This window comes from Calidris pugnax, unplaced genomic scaffold, assembly GCF_001431845.1.
Source record: "Calidris pugnax isolate Ruff unplaced genomic scaffold, ASM143184v1 scaffold19, whole genome shotgun sequence".
Lineage (NCBI taxonomy): Eukaryota > Metazoa > Chordata > Aves > Charadriiformes > Scolopacidae > Calidris > Calidris pugnax.
This window is the reverse complement of record NW_015090775.1, coordinates 4,163,521-4,179,305: the sequence shown is the minus strand read 5'-3', so window position 1 is coordinate 4,179,305 and position 15,785 is coordinate 4,163,521. Positions and strand designations below refer to the sequence as shown.

General features: G+C 43.8%; 1 protein-coding gene across 2 annotated transcripts in view; it reads left to right on the top strand.

Moving 5' to 3' along the window:
* LOC106890310 (macrophage mannose receptor 1-like) overlaps nucleotides 1-1,413 on the top strand; it is a 35,650-nt gene extending 34,237 nt beyond the window's left edge. For both annotated transcript variants that reach the window (XM_014946060.1, XM_014946052.1), the window contains exons 29-30: nucleotides 4-39; nucleotides 372-1,413. In XM_014946060.1, the coding sequence (XP_014801546.1) occupies nucleotides 4-39; nucleotides 372-571 (236 nt within the window). In that variant the 3' untranslated portion in view covers nucleotides 572-1,413. The remainder of the gene's footprint in view (nucleotides 1-3; nucleotides 40-371) is intronic.
* The last annotated feature ends 14,372 nt before the right edge of the window (nucleotides 1,414-15,785 follow it).

Sequence of the window (15,785 nt, the reverse complement as noted above, 5' to 3'; positions counted from 1 at the left end):
AAGTGCCTGAAAACACAGAGATGACAACAGAAAATACAGGTAAGCAGACTTCCTTTTAAGTAGAATTATAAGAAGATGCTCGAATGCAAGAGTATAATTACATAGCTTCTAGGTATTAATTTTGAGAGTATTTAAAAATTAAAAGTCCATAAACTTCGTCTGTATCTAGGTATAGAAATATATCTGTATCTAGATATAGGAAGTAAATTGGTTTTTAATCAGATTTAATTATGTCTTGTTAGTAAGAAAAATAACAAAATCACTTGTTGCACTAAAAATCTACGTGCATGTTGCATTTGTCTGACTTCTGGTTAAAGATTCTCAAAACCTCCTAAGAGCAAAACTGTTGATTCCATTCCATTCACTTCCAGAAGGGAAAATGGAGGAGGTACTTTCCGCCGGCATCATTTGGCTGCTTGTTCTTCTAGCCCTTTCTATAGTTGGAGCCGGAATAATAATTTATTTCTACTTGAGGAGGAAAAGACAAAACCTGCTACATGTTTCAGCCAGAATGACTGGATCAGAAGCAACTGTGGACATCCAAGAAAAAGATGCACGTACTGACATGTAGTCTAACAAAATGCCTGCATATTCCAACTACCAAAAACCAGCCTATGAATCAGTGAAATCTTATGCCAGCTTCACATTTTCCTACCCAGATAATCGCCTCCTCTTGTCACAAGAATGAAGTTTATAGATTTATATAAATACACACACTTATATGCTCCCTTCAAAACTCCCCATGAAGTTTTACAGTTTCTTTCATTTAGTTTGGGGACTACACATATATTTTTCACATCAATGAGCACGGCTGAAAAGCTGGGTCCAGAGTTGTTATGGGAAAACTCTCACAGATATTTACTCTGTGAAATTACTTTATTAAACTCAATGTAGAAATTCTCTTTTTTTGCACACAGGGGAAATCATTGCTCATATCTTTACATTATTTTTTTTCCTGCTTGTATTACTTCAGTGTTACCTAGACTATGATGGGAAACACCGGTCATTTCTGATTTTCAGTTTCACAGTTTATGATACTATCTTTTTTTCATGTAAAACCTGTTATAATACCTGTATCTGCAAATTAAATATTATTTCCTTACCAGAAAATAGATGGAAAGGTGGAAAAAAATTGAAGAGACTCCTTTATTCCTACTTCTAGTCTGAATTTGGGGAATATTTACGCCCCTTCCTACAGCCTTGCACTTTTTTATTATTCTGCATAGACCAACATTTTTCTGCCAGGTTCAAATTAATAACAAAAATGCAACAGTAGGTGATCTTTACACTGGGTTTTATTTCAGTAATGATGCTTTCAGTATGCAGAGATGCCCCTTTTTAAGTCCAAGCATGTATAATAAATGGGTGTTTTATACTGCTTTATATAACTCTCCAGTTTAGAGAAATAAAATCACCGATGTACTTTTTGAAAATAAATTTTTATGTTATAATTCAATTTTTATGTTATAATTTCATTTGATAATCTACTGCCTTAGATCCCCTTTCAGCTTTTCTTCAATTGTGCACAAGAGCAGAGTTTGCCTCAGGCCGGCAGCTTACCATTCTGTGCATTTTAAGACACACATCATCCCTCCTGCATTATGAAAACACCTTTATCCAAGTCACAGGAGGGCACCTGGCACTGCCCAGCCCCAGTGAAGAGCACGCAGAGGAGCAGGGCAGAGCTGCTACCAAACACCTGTAATGGGAAACAGATTCTCTCTTTGGCACTTCTGTGAGAACTGTATTCAGGATTTCTTACCCTCTCCCTATGCTTAACGTCTCTGACTGACAAAAAGACAACGCCATGTTAAAGACCTCTTTTAAAAAGAAGACAGTATGTGGAATAAGCAGAATAGGTTTCTACACCAGGACATCTGTGCCTACGCATGAGGAACGTGAGAACGCACTTGTATTACTTTTATTATTTACCTTTTCTCTACACATCCAGTAAACAATAACGGCTCCTATGTAAAAATGTTTTTGATAGTTACTTCGAATGGAAGTACTCCCTTCCTTTAGGAACACCTACTTCAGTTGTTTTATCAAAGGCTACCTTAAAACATGGGGCACCACTGCTAACATGTTTCCTCCCGAGCTTTCAATTTTTTACCCCTGCACTCCTTTGCTGGACAGACACACATCATTCTACAGCTTTGGCTAAGAAGTTTAAGGTATTCACTTATATAGAAAGATGCCTAAAGATTGTACGGCTCTCCCCTCTCTGGTACATCTGTGTGACGTTATTACTTAACCAAGAGACCTGGTAAAAGAAAATAAACAGCAACAAAAAAACCCTATATGTTCTTTAAACAGAGTTAAAATTCAAGTAAACCAAAAGTAGATTTTACAATTAATGTCCTTTGAACACTTTGTAATGGCCAGAGATAAAAGCCCTCAGATAAAAAAAAATTCCATAAGTTACTATAGTAAGTCCTGTAATACCAGCTCCTGTGATAAACAAACAGTCACTGCTATTTTCAGGAGGAAATAGGAAATAGCTGAGAGAACTTTGCACAAAACCGTGCAAATGAGAAAAACACCACCTGCTTCCCATGGAGATGACTAGAGATAAAGTTGTTTCCTGGTATGTGCTACAGAAATCTGGGAATACGTGGATATGCTTTCCTTTTGGATGAGTAAATAGTGGAAGTGCTATTCCTGCTCTATTCCTGCTCTATACTTACAAAGAGTACAGGCTGCTGGATCCTACCACATCTGTGCCCAGCTTAGTGAATCTGATAAATTAAAATTACCTTTCCCAAAAGGAAAAAAGGCAAAATACAACAGAAGAGAGGCAATTTTTACAGGCAATTGTAAAAATTGGGAGCTCACAACAGAGGTATTCTGGTCACCAAATTCAGCACAGCCTAGGACCTCCAGAGGAGGTGGTTGGCTGGTATCACCATGTGGGAAGTACGGTGTGGTGCTCCCCCCAGCCTGCTCTGCATGCCAGCTATCTGTGATACCATATGAACATCTTTTGACATACATTTTTATGTAGTTATTTTGTAGTTAGACTGAACATCGTGCCAGAGCAGCATACCTTATGTGTTATAGGAATAGGTTTCTACACCAGGACATCTGTGCCTACGCGTGAGGAACGTAAGAACGCACTTGTATTGCTTTTATTATTTACCTTTCCTCTACACATCCAGTAAACAATAACAGCTCCTATGTAAAAATGTTTTTGATAGCTACTTCGAATGGAAGTACTCCCTTCCTTTAGGAACACCTACTTCAGTTGTTTTATCAAAGGCTACCTTAAAACATGGGGCACCACTGCTAACATGTTTCCTCCCGAGCTTTCAATTTTTTACCCCTGCACTCCTTTGCTGGACAGACACACATCATTCTACAGCTTTGGCTAAGAAGTTTAAGGTATTCACTTATATAGAAAGATGCCTAAAGATTGTACGGCTCTCCCCTCTCTGGTACATCTGTGTGACGTTATTACTTAACCAAGAGACCTGGTAAAAGAAAACAAACAGCAACAAAAAAAACCTATATGTTCTTTAAAATAGAGTTAAAATTTAAGTAAACCAAAAGTAGATTTTACAATTAATGTCCTTTGAACACTTTGTAATGGCCAGAGATAAAAGCCCTCAGATAAAAAAAAATTCCATAAGTTACTATAGTAAGTCCTGTAATACCAGCTCCTGTGATAAACAAACAGTCACTGCTATTTTCAGGAGGAAATAGGAAATAGCTGAGAGAACTTTGCACAAAACCGTGCAAATGAGAAAAACACCACCTGCTTCCCATGGAGATGACTAGAGATAAAGTTGTTTCCTGGTATGTGCTACAGAAATCTGGGAATACGTGGATATGCTTTCCTTTTGGATGAGTAAATAGTGGAAGTGCTATTCCTGCTCTATTCCTGCTCTATACTTACAAAGAGTACAGGCTGCTGGATCCTACCACATCTGTGCCCAGCTTAGTGAATCTGATAAATTAAAATTACCTTTCCCAAAAGGAAAAAAGGCAAAATACAACAGAAGAGAGGCAATTTTTACAGGCAATTGTAAAAATTGGGAGCTCACAACAGAGGTATTCTGGTCACCAAATTCAGCACAGCCTAGGACCTCCAGAGGAGGTGGTTGGCTGGTATCACCATGTGGGAAGTACGGTGTGGTGCTCCCCCCAGCCTGCTCTGCATGCCAGCTATCTGTGATACCATATGAGCATCTTTTGACATACATTTTTATGGACAGTTATTTTGTAGTTAGACTGAACATCATGCCAGAGCAGCACACCTTATGTGTTATACGGCAGCATACCTTATGTGTTATAGGAGGCAAGTGTATGGGAGCACCCAGCCAAACTGGTTTCAGAGCACAAATAGGTGAGATGCAGGGAGTTGTCATCCAACTCAGCTCCATCTCCACCTTGCCTCCTCTTTGCAGAGATAACTTGGGGGGAGCTGCAAAATGGCTCAGCCCAGCTCAAACCAACTGGAGCCTTAGCTCCATTAACAAACAAAACGCCCTGAGTCCCATCCCACCACTATTCCCGTGACTTTGAGTGCTAGAACATCACAAAATTGGCAAAAGAGACTTAGCTATCACACCACCAGAAGTAAATATCCCAGATAGGGTAATCCACTCAGGCATAATCTTGCACCCCCATAGAATCAGGAAATACAAACCGCAAGGTTTGGGGAGAAAAATGGGGAATCTTCCAAGGATACAGCTGGCCTGTAGGAGATTCATCCCCCCCTTGTCCAGGACGCTGTACAGGGTAACTTCCCAGGGATTGAGCAACCATACCCGAGAGAGAGGGGAAGTGACTAAGAAACATAGGGATGGTATATGGCATGCTATTAGGATTGTGATTGGTGCACACTTTTAAGGTATTCATATCTAGCACGCTTGTGGGTTGTGTTGTTACTGGTTGGGATCATTTGTAGGCCACAATAGTGTATTCCGCGAATTGCTTTTAAATTGCAATAGTGTAATCACCTTGTACACATAGAACCTGCAAAAGTGACGTATTGGACCTGTGAGTGAAGTCCAAATAAATTGCTCATTTGAACCTCTCAGTGAAGTCCTTTTCCCTGTTTCGTCCCACCAAGTAAGTGTCACACAAGGAGAATCCTGCAAGAGACTGCAAAGGCTGATCCAAAGCGCCTCTTGCAGAAAGAGAGAGAGCGCTGCGGTGACAACAGCAGTGGCAATAGGTGAGGGCAGAGCCAGCCAGTGCAGGGGTGCTCCTAGCTGGGGAAAGGGCTGAGAGGACAGCCACAGCCCTGGGCAGACCTGCTGGCGTCAGCCAGGCACTGCCACCCTCACCGTGGGACAGCACAGTGTCGTGGTTTCAGCCGAAATCACCGCAACCAAACCAACAGATGGCCCTTTCCCCCCCCCCCCTGAAAGAGGAGAGGAAGAGATAAGGAGATTGAAAAGTTTAGAATTAACTAAACTACTTTAATCAAAAATAATATTAAAAATAAAAGAGAAGAAAATAATGAAATAGATACAACACATATACAAAACCGTATCAAGCTCCCAGGATGACAGTCCCGTCACCAGCAGGCACTGGGGAAGTCCCAGACTGGACTCGGTGATGGACAGGAGCAGGATTCCAGCTCTGGAGTCAGGAACACATGGGGATCAAAGGCAGATGAACAGACAGGGTCCTCTTCGGACATCAGCCATTGCAGGAAGAGAGTTGACCCTTTGATCCCTCAGCTTTTATACTGAGCATGGGGCAGATGGGATGGAATACCCCTGTTGGTCAGGTTTGGGTCACCTGTCTTGCCCGTTCCTCCCCACAGATGTGACCCCTCTACGTTTTTTCCGTTTCCAACCCTCTAAGGGGCAAGTAACGAAAATTGGCTGACCTTGTTTGTTATAGCAATAAGTATAAGCAAGGGCCTCTCTGCATACCATTCCCTGGCACGTAGCACAAACATTGGCCTTATCACTCTGAGAAGGAACAGTTTTCTCCACAATATGCCGTTAATTTCAGAGACTTAGAAAAGGCCTAACTAAAATGCAAAGTTACAGAACACAAAATTGATCCGGTTTTACCTCAAACCGGGACACACGGCCATAGCAAGGATGGCTCACCCAATCCACTGAGTCTCAAACAACTGAACGGCGGCGGGGCAGAGATCCAGGTGTCTGAACACTCTCCCACTCCTCTGCGTTTGTCTTCTCTTGACTTGATAAGGGATATGACTAAGCCATTGGCCAACACCTCAAGCGCTGCTCAGACACTGGAGACTTGCACTTGGTTAAACTGCCCAGAGTAGAGGAGACCCTTAACCCTGTCAATGCTTAATTCCAAATCCCAGTGTTTATGCACAAGTCTGCATCTTTCTCTTTTCTCTTCAAAAAGCCCTGTATACCTAAAACCGCTGCCACTTGGGGCTGTTTAGTATGAGGATGGGGCTGTTTAGTATGAGGAAGAGGAGGCTGAGGGGAGACCTCATCACTCTCTACAACTACTTGAAAGGACACTGTAGAGAGGTTGGTGCTGGTCTCTTCTCACAGGTAATTAACAATAGAACGAGAGGGAACGGCTTCAAGCTCCAACAGGGCAGGTTTAGACTGAACATTAGGAAGGAATTTTTCACTGAAAGAGTGGTCGGGCATTGGAACAGGCTGCCCAGGGAGGGGGTGGAGTCACCATCCCTGGCTGTGTTTAAGGGACGTTTAGATGGGGGACGGAGGGACATGGTGTAGGGGAGGACTTTGTAGAGTAGGGCAGATGGTTGGACTCGATGATCCCAACGGTCTCTTCCAACCTCAATGATTCTATGATTCTATGATTCAGTGCTTAGGATAAGAAAACCACTGCTTATTACGAATGTCTCTGTTTAAATTAGCTGCAGGGTGAAGAAGACACGCCAGCACTGTTGTCAAATGTGTTTATACTGATGTGTACACGTGTATTTGCGTAGGATTTTTCCTCTCACTTTCATAAGTAAATGCTGCCTGATTTTCATTATTAGTTTCTGAAGGACACATAAACTCCTCTGTAACCAGACTGTGATCATTTTGTGACAGAAAAACATAATTCAGTTATAGAAATAGAGAATCCTTAGTCTTGTAGCCAAAGGAAAGTTTCATTTTTCAACTGTGGCCACAGAGGAGTTGCACGGTAATGTGTTCAAAATATTGGAGTTAAAACATGGGAATCTATGGAATTGCAACTAACTTGTCTTAAAATTATGAAGTCAGCTCTCCAAGAATTAATCTTTTCAGTTTTCTGTGCTCAGTTTGCTTTTGCATGTGTTAGAACATTTTGTATCTGATATTACTCCTGCACAATGTACTGAACTGCTGACAGAATGCAACATTTTAGTGTTGGCCACAGGACTAGCACTGCTGGCCATGGCTGGTTTTATCTGTAAACTTTCCTTGTTGCATTTACCTTGCAAGAGAAAAACCTGCAATAGTGTCGCAGGGAGCCATGAGCCAATAAATACAGTACCCAGCGGGACAAAACAGTCCTCTCTCTCAAGCCTTCTGGTATCTGTCAACCAATGGATCCCAAGAGGAATCATGAAACAATTCATCTTCTTGCTACTGCCCATTAATTATGTATGCACTAATTTTGATTAATTCTGCTACCTGTTTATTATACCCTTTAGAAGGTATCAGGCCTATTTTTCTCTGTGTTGACCTTTATAAGCTGCTATATGTAACAGGCTGGACCAGATCTGGGCCACGTGGTTTACACATTCCCTTTAGGAATTGCATGAAATTTGTAACATGCATATTCATTCTTTACAAATATAAAAATATTTTTCAGCCTTGCAAGTATTTTAAACACTTTAAACAACAGGGAAACAGAAGTTAAGCGTACCCTGAAAACCTCTAAGGGTTTTTTCATTACTTACATATTTTAAAGCTTGACGCTTGGACAAAGCATAAAGGCCAAATCCAGGTGTTAAATTGCTTACTACAATAAACTTGTAATCTTCACATTTCTACAAATAACCCTACTGTATCTTAAGAAGACAAACAAGATTTATGGAAATGGTTTCAGGCTAGTTTCAACACTCACAGGAAGAAAAATTCTGGACACATTTTCACATACTCTTTTCCTTATTTTTCATCCTAATATTTTGCAATGACAACATAATCTCTTTATGTTCAGCTATCCCTATAAGTTCAGCTATCTAAGACACCTGAAGGGGATGGAATTCATCTCACATAATGTAGGTATCTAAAATGTAGACGTATCTGGCTAAACTACTCACCCAAAGGTCTTCATTGTGGACAGCAGAGAAAAACGGATGCATCTGAGACTAGACTTCATCTGCAGACTGATAAAAACCTCCAGACTCTCACTGACACAGAGAAAGCCCAAACCAATTATCTCCCAGTAACTGAGTTCTGCAGAATCCAATTCTTAATTGATACGCAATCTGGCACAGCACACAGTTTTTTGTTGATTATATTTATCATCAATACCTCCAGGCTATTTCACAAAACAGCTAGCAAAACCAGTTCCAATAGATTTTTTTTCCCCTGCTTGAAAAACACTACTTTTGGAAACAAAGCTTCTGTTAAATCAAAAAAAATTCTGTTAATTTTATTTTTCACACTAATTCAGAATGGAAATGGAGCAGGTAGCATTTCTTCAGAAAGCGTTAAGAACATTGACAGTTCCTATGAAAGCACAAATCATTGATCCTAACTACAAAGGAACTACATCTAAAATCTAGCAAAACCAGTTCCAATAGATTTTTTTTTCCCCTGCAAAACACTACTTTTGGAAACAAAGCTTCTGTTAAATCAAAAAAAATTCTGTTAATTTTATTTTTCACACTAATTCAGAATGGAAATGGAGCAGGTAGCATTTCTTCAGAAAGCGTTAAGAACATTGACAGTTCCTATGAAAGCACAAATCATTGATCCTAACTACAAAGGAACTACATCTAAAATAAACTCTCAAGGCAACCATCTGCCTTTGCACTCTCATGAACACTTCCCATCCCAGTGCCAGGATGGGTGAGAAATCACAGAATCACAGAATCTTCTAGGTTGGAAGGGACCTTAAAGATCATCTTGTCCAACCGTCAACCTGACAAAAATAGACACCTGCACAACAAACAAGAAGCATCACCATCACTAAACCATACCTCCCAGCACTACATCAACCCGTCTTTTGAACACCTCCAGGGATGGGGCCTCAACCACCTCCCTGGGCAGCCCATTCCAATGCCTGAGAACCCTTTCAGTGAAAAAATTTTTCCTAATATCCAGCCTGAACCTCCCCTGGCACAACTTGAGGCCATTTCCTCTCGTCCTGTCGCCTGTGACTTGAGAGAAGAGACCGACCCCCATCTCTCTACACCCTCCTTTCAGGGAGTTGTAGAGAGCAATAAGGTCTCCCCTCAGCCTCCTCTTCTCCAGGCTGAACACCCCCAGCTCCCTCAGCCTCTCCTCATCAGACTTGTGCTCCAGACCCCTCCCCATCTTTGTCGCCCTTCTCTGGACCCGCTCCAGCACCTCAATGTCTTTTTTATGGTAGGGGGCCCAAAACTGGACACAGCACTCAATTGGATGCCTCATCAGGGCCGAGTGCAGGGGGCCAATCACCTCTCGGGCCCTACTCGCCACGCTGTTCCTGATACAGGCCAGGATGCTGGTGGCCTTCTTGGCCACCTGGGCACACTGCTGGCTCATGTTCAGCCCACAGTCGACCAACCCCCCCAGGTCCTTCTCTGCCCGGCAGCTCTCCGGTGAGATGTGTGTCTACAAGCAGTGAAGTGTGTCTGCTTGTAGTCCTGATACAATCTCTGCATTTAAAGTGTGCCCAATTCTGTTTCCCTGAGCAGCAGCTGATGTGTACGGTACACCTCTGAACCCTTGAGAAGGTCAAGTTGTTCCGAGCATCAGAAATGAGGGCTCTGCTGCTTCCATCTCCATCACTGATGCATACAGCTGAGGAAGAGAAACTGAGCATAAAAGTCCTGTTCAGCCTCATACCGACTGCTGCTGCTAAAAGTTCCCTCTGCTGTGTAGACTGCCATGAAACCACTGCACCCATGCTGGCTGCATTCTCTTTATATTTCTCCCATCTATTTCCTACTTTCTTCATGATCTTAATGCTAAACTAGAACAGAAGACTAGTATTTTTGGTTATCAGGCTGATAATCTCTGTTTACTAAGGATTTTTCAATTTTTAGTTCAGCTAAATCTGGACTGAATTTATTATTTACTTCTGTTGGCTCCATTTATGTTTACAGTATCATAGCTTTACTCATACATAAATCTTAAATATCACTTAATGATCTCTACACATTAACATCTTGCGTATCTCAGCCACTCCACCCAACACTGTTCTCATACAATGTATGAAACATTTTGGAATGATGTGGCATTATTCTCCTAATTGTTTCAAATGATGTCCTGTTCCACTGGTTAAAAAGTGATTAGAAATGGCTCATTACTTGAACCAGATTAATAAATTATTTTCAAATGAACTAATTTTGCATCTTTACATCCTCCTCCTTTTTCCCCCGCTCTATGACTTTATTCCCCTGAATCTTTGGGTTTTGTTTCGCCTTTTATGCATGCTCTATAGATGAGATTGTTGCAAGAGTTTGGCGGAGACTTTTGAAGGCAGTGTGCTTCACAACATGCCTCCGAACACAACAGGGTGCCCTCTGACTGCTCATTGAGTAAGTTAGATTCTTGCTGTGCAATTGGCACTGGCTATTCAGAGACTCCCAAATGTCTGATAACCTGGCCTGCCAACACGTGGGCAGTATCATTTTCTCATGCCACTGATCCCAACAAAAAAATTTGTCTTCTTTACCTCCTCTTCTTCCAGATACTTGTAAAATGTGGAAGCCACTCAGTTGCAGTCTGAGGGAGGTACCATCCATGTCAACTCAGCTGAGCAAGGAAAGTGAGAAAAGAGAACAAAATGGTAAGTCTTTAGGTCAATCCAGTAAATCAGAGAATCATATACTTTCCCTAATTTAATTTCCCTAAATCAGAGAATCATAGACTTTCCCTAATTTAATTTCCCAAAGGCTGAACATGAGCCAGCAGTGTGCCCAGGTGGCCAAGAAGGCCACCAGCATCCTGGCCTGTATCAGGAACAGCATGGGGAGTAGGGCAACAAAGCTGGTGAGGGGTCTGGAGAATAAGTCTTATGAGGAGAGGCTGAGGGAGCTGGGGGTGTTCGTTCTAGAGAAGAGGAGGCTGAGGGGAGACCTTCTTGTTCTCTCCAACTCCCTGAAAGGAGGGTGTAGAGAGGCAGGGGTCAGTCTCTTCTCCCAAGTCACAGGCAATGGGACAAGAAGAAATGGCCTCAAGTTGTATTACAGGAGGTCCAGGTTGGATAGTAGGAAAGATTTCTTAACTGAAAGAGTTATCAGGCATTGGAATGGGCTTCCCAGGGGAGTAGTTGAGGCACCATCCCAGGAGATATTCAAAAGACGAACTGACATGGTGCTCAGGAATATGGTTTAGTGTTGGTGTGTGTGTTTTGTTTTTTTTTTTTTAATGGTTGGACTAGATGATTTTAAAGGTCCCTTCCAACCTAGACAATTCTGTGATTCTGTAATTAAGGAAAATCAGGGCCATTTTTATAAACTCTGTCTCAACAATTGTTTTTTTTCAAATATTGTAATAGCCACAATGGCCACTCGCTTCTCGCCGTTCTCATGCACAAATTAACTTTTAGAAGCTAACTGCTTCCAGTTACTGGCAGTGGTGAGAACCACCAAAATACAGGCTATTTCCTCTCTCAAGAATAGAACAGAATAGAAAAGAACAGAATAGAATAGAATAGAACAGGATTGGATAGGATAGGATTTCAGTTGGAAGGGAACTACAATGTTACTGGCAGTGGTGAGAACCACCAAAATATAGGCTATTTCCTCTCTCAAGAATGGAATGGAATGGAATGGAATGGAATAGAATAGAATAGAATAGAATAGAATAGAATAGAATAGAATAGAATAGAATAGAATAGGACAGGATTTCAGTTGGAAGGGAACTACAACGTTTATCTAGTCCAAATGCCTGACCAATTCACAGCTGACCAAAAAGTTAAAAGATTGGCATTGTCCAAATGCCTCTTAAACACTGACAGGCTCGGGACATCGACCACCTCCCCAGGAAGCCAGTTCCAGTGTTTGACCACCCTCTCGGTAAAGAAATGCTTCCTAATGCCCAGTCTAAACCTCCCCCGGCACAGCTTTGAGCCATTCTCGTAAGAAGCACTCTCTCTCTTCCTCATTTTCTTTCTCTGTTGTGATTTTAGTATTAAACTCCAAATTTAAATGTTAGAAGATGATCAAAGTATTACATCACAATTTTGCACTGAATGCTGTATCAAGAGATTCTGTCAATGAGACATAATCTATAGCTACCTAAAGGGCTACTACAGTTACTGCAGTTACATAAATGGTTATATATTTGTAGGATTCTCTACAGAAAACTCAATCCATTTCCCAAGACTACGTATCCTATACAGTTTTGGAAGATATTGGAGGATATGGAGAAGATATTTAAATGTAAGTTCTTGATATAATAATCTCAGTACTTTTGTAAAATACTTAAAATTCTTTTGCAAATTGTTATGGCTGAGAAAGTTTATTTGAACTAAAATAAATGATACAGTTTTATGTTCATTTGCTCACAAGCACAATGAAAAAAAATGTTTTTTTCCCTAACTGAGCATTACTTTTCTCTAGTGGCTTTCACCAGTCCCCAGCTGCTCCTAACTTCGTAATTCCTTGTTCACAGGGCTGCTATATATCTAGAGGAAACTGTTCAACTTCCTGATTTGATTCCTTCTTTAATAGAAACAGAATTTGCATGGTTTACATTATTCTGAACTTTGGCCGAGTGAGGTTCTGGGCATTTTTGCAGAAGCTGCAAAACAGAGAAATGTTTTTCTTACAAGATCACACAGACCTTGAGCTGACAGGTCTGCCGCGGCATCCCCCCACTCCATGAGCCAGGGACTGGGCTTCATCCAACCAGCCACAGCTAACAATTAAGCTTTTATTTCTACCTCCTGGAACCGCAAAGCAACTGAGTGCCTTGGGGAAGGGTTCTCTCTACCCTGGGCTGCCTTCTAGATGGCCACTGGGCTGAGAAAAGACCATCGGGGAATGTATCTTCTGCACAGTAAAAGAGCTCAGATTTGGTGTGCGCCTCCAAGACTGGCACCGGCTGCCCAGAGTTTGTGGAGTCTCTAGGCTTGAAGATACAGCCCGGCTGAGTGCCAGGGCCTCCACCCAGCGATTTCCCTCCCAACCTCAACACCGCCTTGACTCCACGACTTGGCCATCCTCCCTGCCCCACGGGCAGCCACGCTGCTGCCCGATATGGCAACGCCAACCCTCACAGAGCCAGCGTGCCCCAAAGCGAAGGGAGACTTTGCATGATTCAAGGATTGGAGCATCTCCCTTATGAAGAAAGACTGAGAGAGCTGGGACTCTTTAGTCTGGAGAAGAGAAGGCTGAGGGGAGACCTTATCAATGCCTACAAGTATCTCAAGGGAGGGTTGAAGGAGGAGGGAGCCAGACTCTTTTCAGTGGTTCCCACTGAGAGGACGAGGGGCAACGGGCACAAGTTGGAACAGAAGAGGTTCCACTCAAATATGAGGAGAAACTTCTTCACGGTGAGGGTGACAGAGCCCTGGGACAGGCTGCCCAGGGAGGGTGTGGAGTCCCCTTCCTTGGAGATTTTCAAGACCCGCCTGGATGCAGTCCTGAGTAACATGCTCTAGCTCTAGGCAATCCTGCTTCAGCAGGGGAGTTGGACTAGATGATCTCTATGGTCCCTTCCAACTCTAAAATTCAGTGAAATTCAGTGAAATTCAGTGAAAACCCCTCTTCTGCCCCCACGCCTCTCCGTCACCCACAGCAGCCTGCTGCCCCGCACCTCGTTAATGGCAGCCCTGAGCTGAGGTAAACAGCCTTCCCCAGAGCACAGCGCCCTGCGCCCCGGCCTGGGGGCTCCACGGCCCGCACTCCTCCCGCCCGGCGCTCGCTCTCGCCTCCCCCGACACTCGAACCGCGGCCGGGCTGCCCTGCAGGGAGCGGGGAAGCCTCCCCCGCCGCCTCCACGGGAGCTGACGAGGCCAGTCAGGCTCAGTGGGGCCGCGGGTCTCTTTCCTTTCACGGGTCAGGGTCGGGGAGCAGATGGGGGCGATCAGAGCAGAGCGCTGGTAAAACCGGCCGAGCAGCGGAGCCGCCACCGTGGGCTCACCATCGCGACACGGGGGCAGCCTGCGGCTTCCCGCCCGAGATGGCGGCCGGGGCGAGAGGCGCCATGTTTCGCGGAGGGCAGCGGCGCCATCTAGCGAGGCAGCGGCAGGCTGCGGGCGGGCAGCGAGCCCGGGGCAGGCTCCCCTCACGGCATCACGGCATCAATCGGGGAATTGTCGGAGTTGGAAGGGACTTTCCAGAGCCCACCCAGTCCAACTCCCCTGCCAAAGCAGGGCTGCCCAGAGCACATCACTCAGGAGCATCCAGGCGGGGCTTGAAGATCTCCAGAGAAGGGGACTCCACACCCTCCCTGGGCAGCCTGTCCCAGGGCTCTGCCACCCTCACCCCAAACAAGTTCTTCCTCAGATTGGAATGGAACTTCCCATGGTCCAGCTTGTGCCCATTGCCCCTCGTCCTGTCACTGGGAACCACTGAGAAGAGTCTGGCTCCATCCTCCCTTAACCCACCCTTTAGATACTTGTCAGCATGAATAAGGTCTCCCCTCAGCCTTCTCTTCTCCAGGCTAAAGAGCCCCAGCTCTCTCAGCCTTTCCTCATCAGGGAGATGCTCCAATCCCTCCATCATCTTTGTTGCCCTACGCTGGACTCTCTCCAGCAGTTCCCTGTCTCTCTTGAACTGGGGAGCCCAGCACTGGAGGCAGGATTCCAGTTGTGGCCTCCCCAGTGCAGAGCAGAGGGGGAGAATGACCTCCCTCCACCCACTGGCCACACTCTTCCCTACGCAGCCCAGGATCCCACTGTGCCCCACAAGGGCACATTGCTGGCTCATGGAGAGTTTAATATCGACCAGGACCCCCAGATCCCTTTCCTCAGAAGTCCTCTCCTTTGGTTTGGTTTGGTTTTAAACGTAGTAAACGCTGGCAGAAACTCTGGAGCCAAAGACGACACCTGTGGCATGACAGGAGACTAGTTTCTCAGCAGGGCAAGGAGGCACCATGTGAATGACCTCAGCAGGGGTTGTCCAGAGAAGGGCAGGTTGTGCTCTCCTGTGAGGAACTGCCAGCCCGGCAGCCACGAGGTTTGCTCAAAGCAAAGTGTGTAAGACCCTGAGAGGCAGGATCTGGAGGTAAACGAATTAACAGTGGAGATGAGAGGGAAGTGATTCAGATTTCATGATTAATTATTTAGATGATGAATGAGATAATGACCTGGTCTTCTCTCTGTGGCGAGAATTGTCTCTTTTTTCTAGTCTGTTGTGGTGTGTGAAATATTTTTCTCACCATTCTTAGGTTTGACTTGTAAGTGAAGCAGAACTAGTAAAATGCTGATAATTTCCTTCTGTTTCTCTTTTGTTTCTTTTTCTTTTTTCTTCTCCCAAGTCTTGTGGGACCATCACTTTAATGTTCCAGGTAGGCATTTGTCACCATATACGCTATTAGGGTCAGTTTGTACGATATTAGCAACAGAGGATGTGTGGGTGATTCACTGTTGGTTCTGGTAATCAGTTTATTATGTGACAAATCAAAAACCGTGTGCCTCAGCGTCTCCCTCACTAATAAAGAGATAATAATGTGTGTTTATCTCGCAAAAGCATTCTCAAGATCACTTAATTGCTTTTAAATCGTAAAACT